We start from the raw sequence: 17,797 nt of genomic DNA on the forward strand, positions 1-17,797 counted from the left end.
CCGCCTGGCTCTGAAATAAACGGCCCCTTGCAGCGTTCGCGATCAGCGTGCCGCAGGACCCACGCGTGTTTAAGATGACCTTTTAGAAATGGGGCTTTAGCCAGCTTTCGACTGGGAGACCCGGCAGCTGGCGGCTGTTGTGCGATCGGCTCTCCTGATAGATAAAGGTGAGAGCGTTCTTGCAAAGTGCACAGAGCGCAGGTGTGGAGAGGCAGGTGTCTGCGGACGTCACAGGAGCGAGCGGACAGTAATGTCTGTTCCGATGGAGGCCTTCGTAGCCCCACTGTACCTGAACTTTTTCTCATAAGATAATGAAACATCAGCGTCGGTCTGGGCCTGATCCGTATTTTTTTCCCAGAAATCAGAATGATTCTTATTTCCTAGGTTTAGGAAATTAAATTAGCCCTTGAATGGAGTTGTTGTACAGTTCTAAGACAATATGTCTTCACATTATTATTATTATTATTATTATTATTATTATTCACTTGCATTAGCCCCCTCTGATAATTATTTAGCTTTTGACAGCAAGTCTGAGGTCTCATTTATGAATCAGACTAATGCTGAAAAGGGACTTTTCGTGTAAGGGAGGGAGGCTTAAACTGTATTTTTTCTACAATTTTTTATGACTTTTGGGATTCTCACCTGTCCAGGAGATGCAGATCAAGAAGCACGAATGGTGTTTGAAGTTCATGCTTGTGTCAGTTCTGTATAGGAAAATGAAGCCTCCAGGGATGTTTTCGGGCATGGCAAAGCTGAACAAAGAGTGAGCTTCTGCCTGTCGTATCTGTCTCTTCTGCTAAATAAGGTGGACAGTGCATGCATTATGTATACAAGTGGAGTATTTTACAAAATTGCATATTAGTCCTCTGCCAATGTCTCACAATAAATTTGCATAGTTGGCTGACAGGTTAAATTGCAGCTGAAAAACAGTTGTTTTCATCCTTTCTCTCCTGTGGGTTATTTTCAGACGTTTCAGCCTAGAACAAACTTGTATTTAAAACTCGACTCCATATTGTTGTACTATTTAGTCAAATGATCAATAGTTGTGCATTGTGGCATATATATCAAGTAAAGCATCCCTAACAAAACAATTCAAATAAAATAGAAAGTATAAAAATGCACAAAAACATAAAAAGAACAGGTGACAGTTATGATTAAGAAAAAAAATAACAGCAGATTGTTAAAATTAAATAAACGTCTACACTCTCCAGCGATGGCAGTTTCCATGCATTAGGGTGTGCAAAGTTAACAACAGCTGTGCAAGCAAAAAAACCCAGCCCCAGTCTTTTAACCAACCATCAGCCCTGGACATTCACAGTGATATTGGTCTATAACATCCTGGTAACCTTGTTTATCTTGGGGGTTTAACCCCTCGTTCAAAGGACAGATCTTTATTGGTGTGTCTGTCTTCTTTTGACTGTCCAAATGTGTTAATACATTACATTAACAGAATGGTAAATTCCTGTGAAGAAGATGCCTGCCACTTTTGTATTATGAGATTAATTAAATATTGAGTGGGTCCATCACTTACAGTTTCATCACTCTGTAGTTTTTCTAGGCAGCCTCCAGCAAAACTATCTTTTTTTTAACCTTAAATGGCCCTAGAAGACTGGCAGTGCTCGGTGTTCTTTTCAGTGTGAGCTTTAGGATTGAAATACTGGCTGCTGGCAATGAACTCGTAACAGTCCAAGCAAGACCCCACTGTAGATGCCCTTCAAAGTGAGGTGAAATGGAAGGGAGCCCCGAGCTATGAGGTGCACCCCTTAATGCTGCTCCCTAGAGGCTGGGACACCCCTGGCACATGGCGGATAGGCAGTGTTCCAGCTGTGCAGGGTGGGAGGGAAGAAAAGGAGACCTGGCAGTGGCAGTGAGCGCTGGGGTCCTCTCTCTCTCCAGGCTGTAAGCACGTGAAGGGCATCCTGCTGTACGGACCCCCAGGCTGCGGTAAGACCCTGATGGCCCGACAGATCGGGAAGATGCTGAACGCCCGGGAGCCGAAAGTGGTCAACGGCCCGGAGATCCTGAACAAATACGTGGGCGAGTCCGAGGCCAACATCCGCAAGCTCTTCGCCGACGCGGAGGAGGAGCAGAAGAGGGTGAGAGATCCGAGGGCTCCATCTTTGCTTGGCAGTGTGGTTGGCGATTGCAACAGGAAGGACATCATAATAACAAACATGGAAGCGGTTTATGGGTGTTGTTTTCCTTTCCCTTCCTAGAGCTGGAGAAATCTGTCTTAGCTTTGGTTGTGTTGGGAAGAAAGGGGTTAAATCTCTTGTCATTGTGCACTCCGGAGGAGTTCCTCCACAGCAGAGATTTCCTGAGTGTTGCGCTGTGGCCTGGTCTTCGCAGTCGTGTTGGGCTTCTTGCGTGTCCAACCTGCAGACCGAGAGAGTGACAGCTTCTCTCCTCAGCTGTAATGAGGAAGGCCTTATCTCCTCACAAGCTCACAAGCACACAGAGACAGGGGCGAACTCGCCAGCCTGCTGGCTCATCACGTCCCCCCACACCTGCTTAAATGTTACAGCACCGGCTAGCAGGGGCTTGCTGACAGAACCCAGGAGATAGCGAGAAGGTCATGTTTCTGGCAGTCCCCTGAGTGTTGTTATTTGGGGACAGTTTATATAGCTAGCGTGATGGTATCCTAAGAGACAGTTTTGTTGACAGATGTAGGTATGTGGAGTTAGTTTCTCTGCTGAGGTCTGGTTCTGTGTCTGGATTTGCATCTGGTACCTCTTTAGAGCCGTGGATCTCCATGCTTTTTAATAGTTCCCCCCCCCCCCCCAATAATTATGTTGCGTATTTAAGATGACAAAAGACTAGTCTTTTCGGGTTTTTGGTGTGTAAAAAAAAATATATTTTCCATCAATGGCGCTTCCCTTAAACATTCCTACCATTTTCAGTCAAAAAAATACCTTCCGTTTTTATTGTTAAAAAACATATTTTGCACCGACTCCTTCATACTCAACAATAGCTCGTTTATACTTCAGCATCCAGCACCAGTTTGTCTGGTGACTGAAACTGCACCCAGCCCTCATCTGGCATACAGACTGGCTCCTCTCTTTGTCATCTCACTTTTTCTCTTGCTCTCTGTCTCTTGTTCTTCCTTGCTCAGCTGGGTGCCAACAGCGGGCTGCACATCATCATCTTTGATGAGATCGATGCCATCTGCAAGCAGAGGGGCAGCATGGCGGGCAGTACGGGGGTCCACGACACGGTGGTTAACCAGCTGCTGTCCAAGATCGATGGCGTGGAGCAGCTCAACAACATCCTGGTCATAGGTACTGTCAGAGGGGAAGAGGACAGCACAGAGGTCAAAGGCGCTGGGGCAGTGGGGGACAAGAAGGGGTCAGAGGGGGGAGGGGTCACACAGGGGTCAGGGGGAGGCAAACGTAGGGCTTCACCAAACATAAGAAAGGGGGCCGAGGTTCAGGAGAGGTTGGTGACAGACGTGACTTTGAGGGCTGAGAGTAGTTTTGGAAGAAGATAGAAGAGAGTTGCAGGGTTTGCCTTAATTGCAAGGTAATCAGGAGATGGGGGAGTGAGCAATTAGCGTCCAGAGTTATGGATGAGTAATGAATGGCGTTTGAGGGTGGGTTACCAGGGAAGGCTGTACAGTTGTTGGCTGGCTCAGTGCAGGTGCCCTTCCAGTCCTGCCCTGCTTTGCTGCAGCCAGCTGTTAATTACAGATTCACAAGAATAGTTGACGGTGTGGTTGTGTTAACGTAGCATATTGCATGCTGAGCAGTCATGATCGAGTGTGTAGGCTTCATTTTGCGAAAGGCAACCTTTCCATTCCAGTGCCATTGCAATGGAACCATCCCAATGTCACAGGCTGGAATAATCTCAGCTTGGTTTCTAATTTGGAAGGACATTATAGCCTTGTGTTCAATCCTGGCATGTAGCAATGATCATTTTATTCTACGTATAGGATATTTAGGTGGTCAGTTATCAGCAGTAGGAGGTAAATGGAATTTTGCTGACACTGTTCTGACACTGTTCTGCATTCATGAGAGCATATACTTTTGTAATTTGTAATTTTGGTCAGATTTCCTTGTACTGATGAGCAAGACACCTGTTCCGCGCTATTGTTTGATTGGGCTAGTTAATGCAGTGATGTGCAAAGAGTACCGCGTACAGCAGGTCTACTGTATATACATATTTATTTCCAGAGGGAGCTTCTCGTGCGTAATACTGCAGTCTACGCTGCTGTGCAATGCATACTCTGTGTGTGTGTTTCAGAGCTCTTTCTGTCTCTGTCCTGCAGGAATGACCAACAGACCTGACCTGATCGACGAGGCTCTGCTGCGACCTGGCAGGCTGGAGGTGAAAATGGAAATCGGTAAGAGTCTGGGGGAAACCTAAACCCACACTCATACAGGTGTTTCAGCATTTCTTCTTGTCTCCTGCACCTCCTTCCCTCTCTCTCCTTCTGCCCTTCACTGAAACCCTCGTCCTGCGTATCATCGCTCTCACTCCTTCTCTGTATCAGCTCCCTTCTTCCCCTCTTTTCTCTTTTCCATGCCCTCTTCTCCCCAGGCTTCACCCTCATTTCTTTCACCTCATCCCCTCTCTGTCCCTCCCACCAGGGCTGCCGGATGAGAAGGGCCGATTGCAGATCCTGAACATCCACACGTCCAAAATGAGGGAGTTCCACCTGCTGGCGCCGGACGTCGACGTCCAGGAGCTGGCTGTGGAGACGAAGAACTACAGCGGTGCTGAGCTGGAGGGGCTGGTGAGGGCTGCCCAGTCCACTGCCATGAACCGGCACATCAAGGTCAGCACCGTCTTCCCAGACCTGCAGTCTAATAGAATAAAACCCGAGGAGCACAGCCACTGTTGCATCACTGCACTACAGCCATGCAAAGGCACCATGTAATTATGTTAATAATATTAAGAAGCTACTTAGCACATCTGATGTATTCTCTTGCCATTTCTAATCTCACCCAGCCATCATTTGAAGAATAACACATTGTCGTCCTCAACAACTTGAATGACCATTTGTGTCAAGTGGGGACTCTTATTTTTAGTCCTTGAAGTATCAAAATATGCATCTTTCAGTAGTCTTCCATTAGGATGTATTTAGACATGACGTATCTCTGGAAATTTTGAATAATTTAATAAAATCCCTAATATCTCATTCAAATCCTCCCTCCTTGAGACATATCCTTGGAAGAGTGTTACTGCACCACAAGCACTGTGAAACTCGGTTCCAATGCAGGAGAGGTGCTGACTGTGAATGTGCTAAGCGCAAGTGAAGGAACACAGTTTCATGCTTAGCCACTGTGCTGTATCAGTGCCTTGTAGTGCTGAGAGTCAGGCATGGCACTGCAATAAAAGCTTAAGGCACAGAAGTTTAGGAGGGCTGACATGTGTCAATTTTGTCCATTCAGAAGCATGGGAGCTGGTTAATATCCCTGTAATGCTGCGTATTAGCTGGAGCCACTGCTTTGCCCCTCTGCCAGTCAGTCTGCCTGTGTCCCCGTCAGTCACCCACCCCTGCACCAGGCTCCCCTAGGGCAGACTGCCAGGATGAGATTTGCACGCACCCCGTCCCCTCCCCCTCTCCCCCACGGTCACTCGATCCAGTTGGCTGCTGCCTGTAATCCGATGCCTCCCCATCTCTTATCCCACGAGGAATTCCAGCCTTGACTCCAGAGTGTCCGCTCGGAATGAAGGAGAAATTGGTCGTAAAACCGGAGCAGAATGATTCCTGCACTGCTGTCACTGTCTGGCTCTGTCACGCCATTGCCGTGCGGGTCAAGCAGTTTTCTCTTGCAGGGGTTTATTTCTGCATACACAACAACACTCTCACGTGTGTTAGCCCAGGAACTGTCTCCGTGTGGAGTGGCTGACCGCAGGCACATAACCAGAAAACACTTGCTTCTGTCTCAGTCTCTTGCTGTCTTTGATATTTGATAGTGTTGAAATGCACGGGTCTGTGCTCATACAGGTGGAATGACTGCAGCCTCCGCACTGCCTGATTTTACTGGCTTGTGAGGGTGCCGATCCCAGCTCAGACTTTTAAACCTGTCATTCTTCACTTTTCCCACCATTGCTTCTACTCCCAGTGAATTCATAACATCAGTCGGGCTCAGGCAGCAGAAACACAACATCATGCTCTTTAAGTCTGTCATTTTTCAGCCAAGGTGGCTGTTTTCTCGTGTTGGCATTTCTGCAACGGACATTCTTGCTTTCTATAATGAAAGTTAGTCTTTTGGTCTTGTGTTAAATTAAGAATAAATCTTAACGAAATTGATCAGGAGAGTTCTAACACTTTTTCAGTACCTTATTGCTAACATTGTTGCAGTGTGACAACAAATATTGTTCAGTGAGTGATACAGCTTGTACTGTACACGTACGTCTTCCATTGCAATTTAAAGGCCCAGCGGTGCATCTTGTATTTCTGATATGAAGCAGAACAAAGCTATGTGTTGACAGCGCAGAAAATACAAAAGTATTTAGTATCCAATTACCTTTCCACCTGGCTGGGAGCCAGCAGTTGTAGACCCTATAGAATGGAAGGAATCATAGGACAACTGTAAAAGCAGCAAAGAACTAAGTAGGGATTCTCAGTCAGTTACGGTGCAGGGCTCAGCTGTTCTGACCTGTTCTTTCTTCCCAATAGGCTACTAACAAGGTGGAGGTGGACATGGAGAAGGCCGAGAAGCTGCAGGTGAAGCGCAGTGATTTCCTAGCCTCCCTGGACAATGACATCAAGCCTGTGAGTTAAACATGTGCCACAGTCCGCCACATTGCTGCTACCAGCCAACAGTTAAGAGGGTGGTCTGACCCCCCTTGCTCCGTGTTTCCGCAGGCCTTTGGCACGAACCAGGAGGACTACGCCAGCTACATCATGAACGGCATCATCAAGTGGGGCGACCCAGTGACCCGGATAATGGATGATGGAGAGCTGCTGGTCCAGCAGACCAAGAACAGTGACCGCACTCCCCTGGTCAGCGTGCTGCTGGAGGGTGAGTGACCACCTACGGCTTTTGACCTCCGACCCCCCCCCACTGCTCTCACTCCCACACACGTCAATGACAAAGTGTCACCCCAATTCTCGGCCCCTTCGAATCTTCTGTCTCCAAAAGTCTGCTCACCACTGCCATTCAAGAGCCAGGTAAAAACTAAGGTTGAGAGCACTGGATCTAGAGTTAGTTCTCTCGGTTTCTCCTACAAGTGCTGTGGACACCCGGGGCCTTGAGCTAATGTCAAAGCAGCAGGTCTTTTCCAGTCAGCTCCACTGCTGACTGACCGCTTGCTGAGTGTCAAGTGACAAATGGCGGTGCAGGTGGGCGTGTCAGACGTGCAGGGCGAAGAGCCTTGTGCTCTCCAGAGCAGTACAGAAGTTGCATTCCCAAAGCCCCTTAATGAAAGCTGGCATTTTCCCTATAAGTGAGTATACACTTAATTGGCGATGGCAGTATTATTTTAATTTAAAAAAATCGATCCAGTCAGACTTACAAACAGGCTTCATCCTGTTGTGTGTTGTTTTTATTTTTCACCTTTTTTCATAAAGTTGTTCCAGGCTTTTCTTCATGTGCGTGTGGTTGACTGATCCCTTAACGTGCTGGTTGCCTTCCTGCCTCACCCAGGACCCCCCCACAGCGGCAAGACGGCCCTAGCCGCCAAGATCGCCGAGGAGTCCCAGTTCCCCTTCATCAAGATCTGCTCCCCAGACAAGATGATTGGCTTCTCAGAGATCGCCAAGTGTCAGGCCATCAAGAAGGTTGGCAGAACCTTTCCACTTGCATTGTAGCCCTTGGTTTCTATGTTCATTTTTACATTACTGCAACCATATCCCACATTACAGGAAAACGTCAGCTCAGTTTTTTGTTCGGCCAGGGTTGCACGTGTTTAAAAGGCACTGAGCCGTGTCCTTTCATCAGTTCTTCAGGCACACTTACATCGGACAGGCTGTGGGATGTGCAGCACCAGCTCTGAACATTTGCAGCGCAAGCTGCTGTTTCTCCAGCTGTGCCTTTTTAAATAATGCAGCGCATTGCTCTCTTTAATTTAGGTGTTTGATGATGCCTATAAGTCCCAGCTCAGCTGTGTGGTGGTGGATGATATTGAGCGTCTGCTAGGTGAGTTCTTGCCTTTGAAATCCCCCTGTTCATTTCTTGCAGTTCTGTGAAATATTTTGATCTGTGTGTTCATTTTAAGTGTGATTTATCCAAAGAAATTAGGTGTGCAGCCTCTGGGGGCATGAAGTGTTGCTGCTCAATAGGAGTCTTGTCTGGTAGTTTTATTTATTAGGAAAAAATGACACATGGCAAGAAAAATCCGTAAGAACATTAGAATGGTTCCAAACAAGAGGAGGCCTTTCGGGCCACCTAGTCCATCGGTATTCAACAGCATTGCAAATCTCTCACGGGGTGGACTGGGTTTTTAACTAGGATTAATGTTAAGGGTATCAGTGTAGCTTCCTCTGAGCCTTAGCCCACATCCATAGGCTACCAGCACCTCTGGATGTCAGAGGGCTTCTAAAGAGAAGATCCAAAGCATTGATAAACCTCGGAAGAGAACCTTCTTTCCTTGCATTCTGGAAAAGGGCGTTCTCTTTAACCTTGCTAGTTGGAGTGAGGAACTTTGTAAAACAGTTTGCTTTGTAGTTCAGTTTGTGATCTTCTTGTTCTATGGATGGACAGAGAACCTGTTTTCAGGAGGAACTGGTCCTGCATCTTTTTAAGGAGCAGTTAAGGAAATGCATCTGTAACCTTATGTTAATGGGGCTCGTTTGGGCTTTGAGCTCTTGACGTCAATAGCCCAGAAAGGCACCAGGAAACAATTGAAGCTCCCTTGGCCTTTGTTAAGAAGTTCTTCAAGGACTTCCCAGCCCCAGATCGTACACCGTCTCCTCAGGCAACGCTGAATTATACTACTCTAAAAAGACCAGCCTCCCATCGTAGGAAAATCTCAAAATCGGTACAGTCCTGTGGTGTTGTGTCACCAAGAACAGTTTCAGATAATGTCCTGATAATGCGCTGTAAGAGCGAAGTCCGGGCTTGCCCCTGCAGGTTTTTCAGCTCTCTCCCTCTCACCAGGCCTCCACGTACAGGCACATACAGTACAGAGGCACATGAGCCCTGACCTCAAGTTCTGCCTTCAGCCAGTTGGCACATTGCCCTTCAGGGAGCGGAGGCGCCAGGATCGTGAGCTCACTAATTATCCACAGGCATGACACACACACACACACACACCCCCGAACCTCTGTTCACAGTATAACGGGACTGGAGACAGGGAGCACCAGAACAAAATCCCTTACCTCATCAGAACTATAGACGTTCCGGCTTTTACTGCTGCAGCAGCGCCCTAATGAATGGACTGTCAGGCTTTAGGCTTTAGATCTGAAGATGCCATGACTTGTTGGATAGCTACCAACTCTAATAAACGCGTAATAAACAGGCTGGGCTGTGATTTATGTCAACCACAGACATGCAGACTCCTCTTGTAATTCCAAACCCCCCTGACGAGGACGAGAAGAGGAACTCAGGTGTCTGGCATTAAAAGTCTACCTGTTGTTGTTAATATCCATCAGTTCACAGAAAGTGAGAAGTTTCTCCATGCAGCCTCTGCAGGAAACTGATGTCTCTATATCAGTCCTGCAGTGCTTACTGTTCCCCAGGCTTGCATTAATCGTTTACGTGCTGTATCATGTTTCTGTTCACAGACTATGTTCCTATTGGGCCACGCTTTTCCAACCTGGTCCTGCAAGCACTGCTGGTGTTGCTGAAGAAGGCTCCTCCTCATGTGAGTCCAGGAATTCTTGCCGAATCATTCTCAGCGGGCTGTAGAAGGCTTTTCTCATGTATTGCCCAGTGCAGCTGGAACCAGTGCACATCTGTATGCGTGTGTGGGGATGATTCCTGTACCCAGTGTGTGAGGTTTCAAGTGACAGATAGGTGGCAGCAGTTCTTGGCTGAGCCTAATGATTTCTTCCCGAATCACACTGGGCAAGACAAATTATTAGTACCCGCACTAGGGAAAAACTGCAGTATGGACTAAATGTAGCATTTCCTTCCTTTTACAGGTAAAGAGGACAAAATGTCCTTCAGAGCAGTACCTGAAATGAGACAGAAATCTATACCTGTGAATCTAAGTGTTTTACAATTGTGCACATAATTATGTTGTAATTATGTGTTGAGTTTTACTTCTTGCAAAAAAGGGAATTATTTGCCATTCTGTTAGAAAGCTAACTATATTGTTACCAGTGGCACAAACAGGTGCACACATGCTGAGGCTCACCAGTCCTGTAACACAAGATGTCACATGTTTCGCATTTCCATTTTTATTACACTATTAAACATGTCATTTCATTTGAATTTAATTATCAGAAGACCTGAGTAATCTAAAGGTGTTCATTTGCAATTGCAAGCAGTTTCATAATTAGACTTGGTAATTCAGCTGACATTTAAACTCCATAATCCAGAGTATTTTGTTCAATTAACAGTACTAGCTTCTCGTCTCTTACAAAGGCATGATCTAATCTCTTTTTATATGAGGAATTAATCAAATGGGAATCAATTTGTCAAAGAAAACAGCGAGAAAGCCCCTAGTCCCCAACACTCTCCCACCCCCTTCGCCGAGACCTTTATAGGCCTCACGCTTCCAGGCCGTGAAGGGGTTAACTGTAAGCTCCCAGTGTTTTTCCGGGCCTGTGTACGGAGAGAGGGGTTTTGTGCCCTGAATTGAAGCGGAGGTATTTCTGCGGAGCGAAGGGGATTGAAAAGCAGGCCTCACAGCGGGGCGCCGGGGCAGAGGAGAAAGAGTCCTGTGAGAGAGCCGGGCCCTGCCAGGCTGGCTGTCTGTGTGGCACCTCATCTGCATGCAAGCTCACACCCAGCGCCACGGGGGCTGAGCTGGTGGGGGGGGGGTAGAAATAATGTCCCAGGTCCTGGAACGTAGGACCCCAGAGCTGAGAAACGGGAGTTTCCTGGTAGCTAATGCTTCAGGATCTCCTGGATGGCTTGGCAACACATCTGTTCTGCAATACAAGCGCAGCAGTTGCTGATATACTGTATCCCTAAACTAAAGTGTGAAACTGGAGAGCGCAAAGGTAGCGGATATTGCTAATGAACTCCCGAAGAACAGTCGGAATCACTGAAGGAGCCGAGCTCAGATGTGCTTGTTTATGTTTCGTTCCTTTGTTTTGGCTGCAGTGGACTTTTATTTCCTGACGGAGAGTGAGCACGTTCTTGCTGTGCTCTGAAATCCGTTCGTGTTACCATCCATGCTCTTGAGGGCTGGGGGAGTTTAGTTTGACGTTCTGGGGCGGTGCAATTTTCCCACAGGTTTTTGGCCGTTGTGAAAAATTAAACCCAGGGCAGGTGATGTTCATTGCTTCTCTTTTCGGGATGTTTTTTGGGCTTTTAAGCGTTCACTCAATGAGGCACGATACTCACCAACCCAGTGCTCATGGCTATTTTTTTTGCAGTGCTGTCATTTACTTCACAGCTCCGAAAACCTGTCCCGTTGGGGGGGAGTGGAGGGAGTTAAAATCATTATGCTGTCATCACGAAGTAAAACAGCCAATGTGTCTAACCTGGTGTTAGGAGAGATTAAAATATAATTGGAGTTTCACAAAATCTCTCTTGCATGTACACAGGATGTTTAACAGGCTTGTGCATGCTAGGCTGCCACAGATCTAGAACACCATGTAGAAGCAGGGCGTATAGGCAGAGACGTAGCACTGGAGTTGTATACTTGGCAGGGCAGGTGTGGAGCAGCATACTGCGAAGTGCACACTTCCAGAAGAGTCGCTGTGTATTCACATTCTGGGAAGTTGTACAAACCGCATAAGCATGCTATGCAGTTAATCAGTTTAAATGTTGGGAAATAAGTTGTTTGACACAAACTTGTCTCTTGACACAATGTATTAGGCTGTGTCCTGGTTGGACTTGCACAGAGCTCCTCATGACACAACTTGCACTCACACCCCCACCTTCTTTGGTCCCCTGGTTGTGTCTGGTTAACAGTTGTACAAAAACAGATAATGTTTTTGTGTTGATCTCCTTTCTATTATTATACTCAGTGATGGCTGGGAGATAATTATTTTCCTGGCGTGTGTGCTCAGAGGGGAAGCACCACTCCCAGCCTCTCGGAAAATAAACAGCACCTGGTTAACCCTTTTCTCTCTGGGGAGCTGTCACTCATCTGTGTTGCTCCAGTGCTGTGCTCAAACTGAACAGGGTGACCCATTCACGGGCAGACAAAAGCTCAGAGAGGCTAGGATGATGGATTAGTTAGCAACAGATGCACAGAATTAATACAGCACATTATAGAATCATCTCTTGGCTTGATACTTTTCTTTAAATGTCTTACCAGGTTTCTGCCATATTTTAATGGCAGATCCCCAAACACTCCAACTCCTACTGTATGCAAGACACTGCATAATGAACAGGACCAAGCTACCAGATGGTGCTGGTTTTGTGTTTGTTCTGTTTTCTGCATGGTGTTGTATTACCAGTATAAGACCTGTATGTCAAGGCAGCTATTGAAAATGTCACATTTTTCATGGTTTATAAACTGTTCGTGTCTTACATGAATGTGACAAGAAATTGGTTCACCTAGTTAACCCTTTTAAGGCATCTTAAATAATTAATAACAAAGACCCAAAGTGCAGTGATGAGGCTATGATTTCCTGCTGCTGCGCTACATTATGAATAGTTTGTTGCGGTCTGTTGGAGGTCTGCCCCCATGTGACCAGGTGTGCTGTCTCTCTCCCTGCATCAGGGCCGTAAGCTACTGATCATCGGCACAACTAGCCGCAAGGATGTCCTGCAGGAGATGGAAATGCTGGATGCCTTCAGCACCACCATCCACATCCCCAACATCTCGTCTGGGGAGTATCTCATCGAGGCTCTGGAGGTGAGAGGTCACGAGAGAGAGTGGGAGAGGGGCGGCCAGCAGGGTAAAGAGACCTGGGAAAGGGGGATGTGAAAGGATGAGGAACGAGAGAGACAGAATGAGAGAGTGAAGGAGAGGTGTTGGAGGTGAAAGCAGTTAGAAGAGGGGGGGAGGAGATTTGGGGTGTCATGAATGTGTCCCCCAGAATATAGGACAGGACAGGTGCTTTAAGAACGAAAAGGGCAAGAAGAGACAGAAGGAAAAGAGATGGAAAAAGGAGAGAAGAGCAGGAGAGAAATTTGCAGTTTGAGGTGCTGCAGAGTGGGTAATCAGAAAAGCTACAAAGAGCAAACTTGTTTCACTAGTGAGGTTGTCAGCATACGTGCAGTGGATACTGGCCTCAACTGGCACTGTGTCTAAAGCGGATCTCTTGTCTCTCAGCTCCTGGGCAACTTCAAGGACAAGGAGCGAGCCACCATCGCCCAGCAGGTGAAGGGCAAGAGGGTATGGATCGGCATCAAGAAACTGCTGATGCTTATCGAGATGTCTCTGCAGGTAAGGGGCTCCCATTGAGAAATACAGGGCGTTTGGCACAGTGCATTTGTTTTAAAGTTCTCTCTCTTTCTTGGCGGGAGTGTTACAGAATCCCAGGTTCCCTGTGCACGTCAGAATGCGCCCTCCTCCACATGATGGGGGGCGCGGAAGGTTTTTTTTTTGTGTGCAAAAGCAGAAGAGGTGCGATTTTGGAAACGGCCCGGCCGTGGGGTTCCGTGGCGCTGCCTGCGCGTCAGAGGCACGGGCGCGGCGGCGGCCCTGTCACCTTTGCCGTCAGCCCGTGCCCTGAGCGATCCGAGACCCCCGAGCGGCGCTGGCCCCTCTGTGTGGAGCCCAGCTCTGTAATGGCTGTGGTATGTGCTAAAGCCGCGCACCGTGTTTCCCCGGCGGTATGCCTGAGTCTGCTGGGACTCGCACCGCACTGCTGCTCTGCACCGACATGACGGCGCGCGCACACACACACATCCTCCCCCCCGGCAACAGCGCTCACTTTGCACTCGTGTTCATCTTTTCCCCCTTTTTCTTTTCTCTTTTTTTTTTCCCAGACGTTTTAACTCTTGTAGCCACAGGCCAGCGAAAAGATTACGGCTGGCGTTGCGTTTACTTTTCATTTTTGGGATTTTTTGGGTTGTTGTTGCGAGGGCTGACTTTCTGCTGTGACGGCAAACGGCAGCCGTTTTATTCCTAACGTAGCAAATAAGAAGCCAGTGTGAGAAGGTTCCAGACATGCAGTGTGACATTGTGGCAGGAGCTGAAAGTCTTTGGACTGTTTCGTTTGAGATTGAAATAGCAGGTCAATAAGAAGTGAATGCTTCAGTATCCATTATAAAGGTGGTGGTCCTAGAGAGATCCAAGAAAGCAATTTTTAACATTTTTATCTTTGTGCATTTGTTTACTTGGTTAGTCGACTGTTTCCCACACATGGCAACAGGAACGCTATGAGCAGTTAGTAGGTCCGCAGTGCTGAGAGCAGGTTCAGCACGTGCAGTCATGTGCTCTTTGCTCGGGGTGCGTCCTGAAGGATTGCCCTTCAGAGGCAGGCTGGCCCACTCCCCTGCTTGGAGGATCTGTCTCCCAGCTGTCAGGCCAGCAGCTCCCCTGTGTGTCTGGCAGGAGCTGGAGAGCAGGTACGCCATGTGGATTTATGACCGGGCTCTGTCATGTCGTGAGCTGCTCTCCTCTCCAGCAACCCCCCTTCCCCACCAACCCCCCCCTCAGGCTGTGCTTCAGTGCATTACCATTGAAGTGCATAATTACCGCACAGCTCTGTCCTGTCTGCGCCCTGGAAAACCAGCATTGTGGTCCAGCGTCGGTCTTCTAAGTGCTGAATTGTTTGTTAAGCACCAGCCTGGGGCTCTAACTGACCCTGCAGTGGGCCTGAATGTGACCTTGAGCTTGGAGACAGGAGGGGGACTCGCAGAAAGGGAAAAGGCCGCAAAGCCAAAAAGTGAAACGTTCTCTCCAGGTGGAGACAGTGAGGAACACCTCTAAACCTACAGCTCCCAAGAAAATACTAAAGGTGTTTCAGAAAAGAGGGCAGCACGGTGGCAGCCTTGCGGCACTGGGGTGCTGTCTGTGTGGAGTTTGCATGAGTGTGTCTGTGTGTGCCCTGTGATGGAATGGTGTCCCATCTAAGACTCCATTGCTCAGGTTAGACTCTGGTTCCCTCCCGCAACCCTGTACTGGATAAAGCAGTTTAGAAAATTGGTTGGTGGATGGGTATATTTCTGAAATTTAGGCTTTAAAAAAGAGGAAAACCAAATTAGGTCTAACCGAGAGACTGAGCAGAGTTCAGGCAAATCAATAAGACTCCCATTGCATATCAGTTTGATCCATTTCAGGGCTTAGATGATGCAGGATGTAAGCTAACACCAGATCCTAGATTCTACAAGGCTTTTATCTTGCATGGTGTATATTCTCTTAGATTGGGATGTTGAAATATTTCTCTTGTTCTTATTTTTATTCTTTCTAATTTATGAAAGATTGTGTCTCGATACAGTACCACAGATACGAAGACACAGTAAAATGAGAAGGAAATATGTGATCTTCCTCAGTGGGTAATGTGAATGAGCAATACAGAGTATTCTGTACAGCTGGGTTTTGTGGAGGTGGGAGAATTCGGTGATATACCGAATAGGTACCGAAGCATCTCACTGTACCTAGGCGTCTGGTTCCACCACAGAGGTATGAGAAATGTGAAATACATAATGCCTTTCTGGGGTCCTGAAACATGCATGCCCACAACAGGGGTCTGGTGTTTCCCCGCAGTGTGCTGCTCACGCCTCCCATGCGTCTCTTTGCTTGTCTTCCAGATGGATGCGGAGTACAGGGTCAGCAAGTTCCTGGCTCTGCTGAGAGAGGAAGGAGCGTGAGTATCCGAGCCGTGCTGCCTTACTGTCTTCCCACCCCACCTTCACACCGGTCACAGCAATAGCCCACGCACACACTCGCACACCGCCACACTCGCACACTCCTCATCCCAGTTACCATGCCGGGGAAATAAAGGAATCTGTAGCTGAGATGGGCAGGGCTGCAGTTCTGGTGAATCTCCCAGTGACTGGAATGAATTCCTGGATTCATCAGGGCGAGCGCTCACAAGCTGTGTGCCTTGGTCTCATGTTTGGCTGTAATGACCCTCCAAGGTATTAGGACCATGCTGGGCTGTACCACAGAGTACTGGGAACGTCAAGATATCATGCTTGAATCTCCGGAGTCTTGTTTCCTATGAGTATATAATCTCGCCAGCTGCCTGATGTTTCACTGTGCTTTACAAATCCTACGAGAGCATGTTGGATACCAAACACTGAGCAGGAGCATCTTAATATCTCCATGTGGCATTACAAATATTCTGGCGTTTTGATTAAAATCGACCTGATTGTTTCTGATGTGAATGTGTTCTATAAATATCCTGTAACAATCTGCACATGCTAATTATGAAGTTTTATGACGTGCTAATTAACACGTTTAAAGCTTCTCGTTTCTCTTTTACTCTATGCCTTCTAGAGCTGTGATTTGATTTGGCCCTCCTAGCGGGTAAACACCGCTGACCATACAGTACCTGTAAGCCTGGTAACATGAGGCCCTATGCACCAGCGACCACCCTCTCACTACTCCATTCCTCTTATTCATCACTGCTTTCATTGCTGCATGGGCACTGCACAGCTGCAACAGCCCAGTCGCCAAACACCCTCCTCTTTTGTTCACTGCATTGAAAAACCAATTAGCGTGTTTTGTTGTTTGCTGTGAGTGCAGTGTTTTTTCCTTTTCCTTTTTGGTTGTTTACCATTTTTTGTAACCGCCAGGTGTGACGACCCTAATCACGTCCGAATTTAACCCCCTTTCCTCGATCTCTCCCCAGCTGATGGGTTCACTTATGGTAAGGGGTCTGATACTCAGTCACTAAATATGACCCTCCCACCCCCCCACTCCCCTTCTCTTGTAGTTTGTTCCTGTAGATTCACAGGGAGGACGATCTGTTCACTATCCACAGAACATTGCTTCCCTCCCACACCCCTATGTTAAAACACTGTGGAGTTAATTAGCCCCAGAAACACCCGCAGTAGTTGAGTGCTCAGCACTGGTCATCTCTACTCTCCAGTCCCTTCCCCCCAAGGAGAAAGTGTCCATTGAATTCCTCTCCACTCCTGAAAAGGGGTCTCTGCTCCCCATAGCCAGCACCTCCAAGGTCCTCCACACAAAGCCATGTGATATGCCTCTCAGGACCAAATTCATTTTGTTAATTTGGTTCTGCTTTTGATTTTTATCAGCTGTATGTCTATCCTGTATATGCAAGTAATCACTCCCCCAGCAAGCTCTCCAAATATCTCGGCTGTGTAATGCCTCCTCCTCTTTGGGTACCTGAAGTCCTGCTCTTAAGCAATTAACTCTGTGAAGAAGAAAAACAGCTTTGTGATGTTTCTTGGCAGGTGATTAGGGTCGTGTGGAAATTTACTTTTATTTTATTTTTAATCCATTAGTATGTTCTGTGTAAGAACAGGAATCATCAGTTACTCATTGTTAATCTATTAGCATGTAATTACATGTTCATTTTTTTTCTGCCAGAGTCAGCACTTCTTGTTTTGTACATTACTGCTGTGTTTTGCTTTTTGGGGTGAAAAAAAGCAATCACCCGTATGTCTTGTATTGTTGCATTTTTGAGTTTTGGGCTACTGTCAGCGAAAGGGCAGCGGATTAACATTGACACATCACCCACACATTCAGATTAGATTCCAAACTGCCTTTTAGTAGAAGGACTTAGGGATCCTCCGTGATCACAAGATGCGAGACTCATCAGCCTTAATCTACTGCGCTAACGTCAGCAGTCTCGTTGCGTGTTACCAAGGCTGGCATGACTAGCGAGCACAGAGGACGGATCCGAGATCGAGGGACCCAC

At 47.4% G+C, this 17,797-nt stretch overlaps 1 protein-coding gene across 2 annotated transcripts in view; it reads left to right on the forward strand.

Annotated features, from left to right (window-relative positions):
* The window catches only part of LOC102690759 (vesicle-fusing ATPase), a 50,017-nt gene that overhangs the window by 29,312 nt on the left and 2,908 nt on the right, over window positions 1-17,797 (forward strand). The window contains exons 9-21 of one of the 2 annotated variants that reach the window (XM_015362230.2): window positions 1,897-2,096; window positions 3,113-3,278; window positions 4,265-4,339; window positions 4,587-4,774; window positions 6,626-6,721; window positions 6,815-6,971; window positions 7,596-7,729; window positions 8,021-8,087; window positions 9,674-9,753; window positions 12,736-12,870; window positions 13,291-13,404; window positions 15,717-15,772; window positions 16,707-16,780. In XM_015362230.2, the coding sequence (XP_015217716.1) occupies window positions 1,897-2,096; window positions 3,113-3,278; window positions 4,265-4,339; window positions 4,587-4,774; window positions 6,626-6,721; window positions 6,815-6,971; window positions 7,596-7,729; window positions 8,021-8,087; window positions 9,674-9,753; window positions 12,736-12,870; window positions 13,291-13,404; window positions 15,717-15,772; window positions 16,707-16,737 (1,499 nt within the window). In that variant the 3' untranslated portion in view covers window positions 16,738-16,780. The remainder of the gene's footprint in view (window positions 1-1,896; window positions 2,097-3,112; window positions 3,279-4,264; window positions 4,340-4,586; window positions 4,775-6,625; window positions 6,722-6,814; window positions 6,972-7,595; window positions 7,730-8,020; window positions 8,088-9,673; window positions 9,754-12,735; window positions 12,871-13,290; window positions 13,405-15,716; window positions 15,773-16,706; window positions 16,781-17,797) is intronic. The other variant, XM_015362231.2, reaches the window with a different exon arrangement.

This window comes from Lepisosteus oculatus, chromosome 28 (genome assembly GCF_040954835.1).
Source record: "Lepisosteus oculatus isolate fLepOcu1 chromosome 28, fLepOcu1.hap2, whole genome shotgun sequence".
Classification (NCBI taxonomy): domain Eukaryota; kingdom Metazoa; phylum Chordata; class Actinopteri; order Semionotiformes; family Lepisosteidae; genus Lepisosteus; species Lepisosteus oculatus.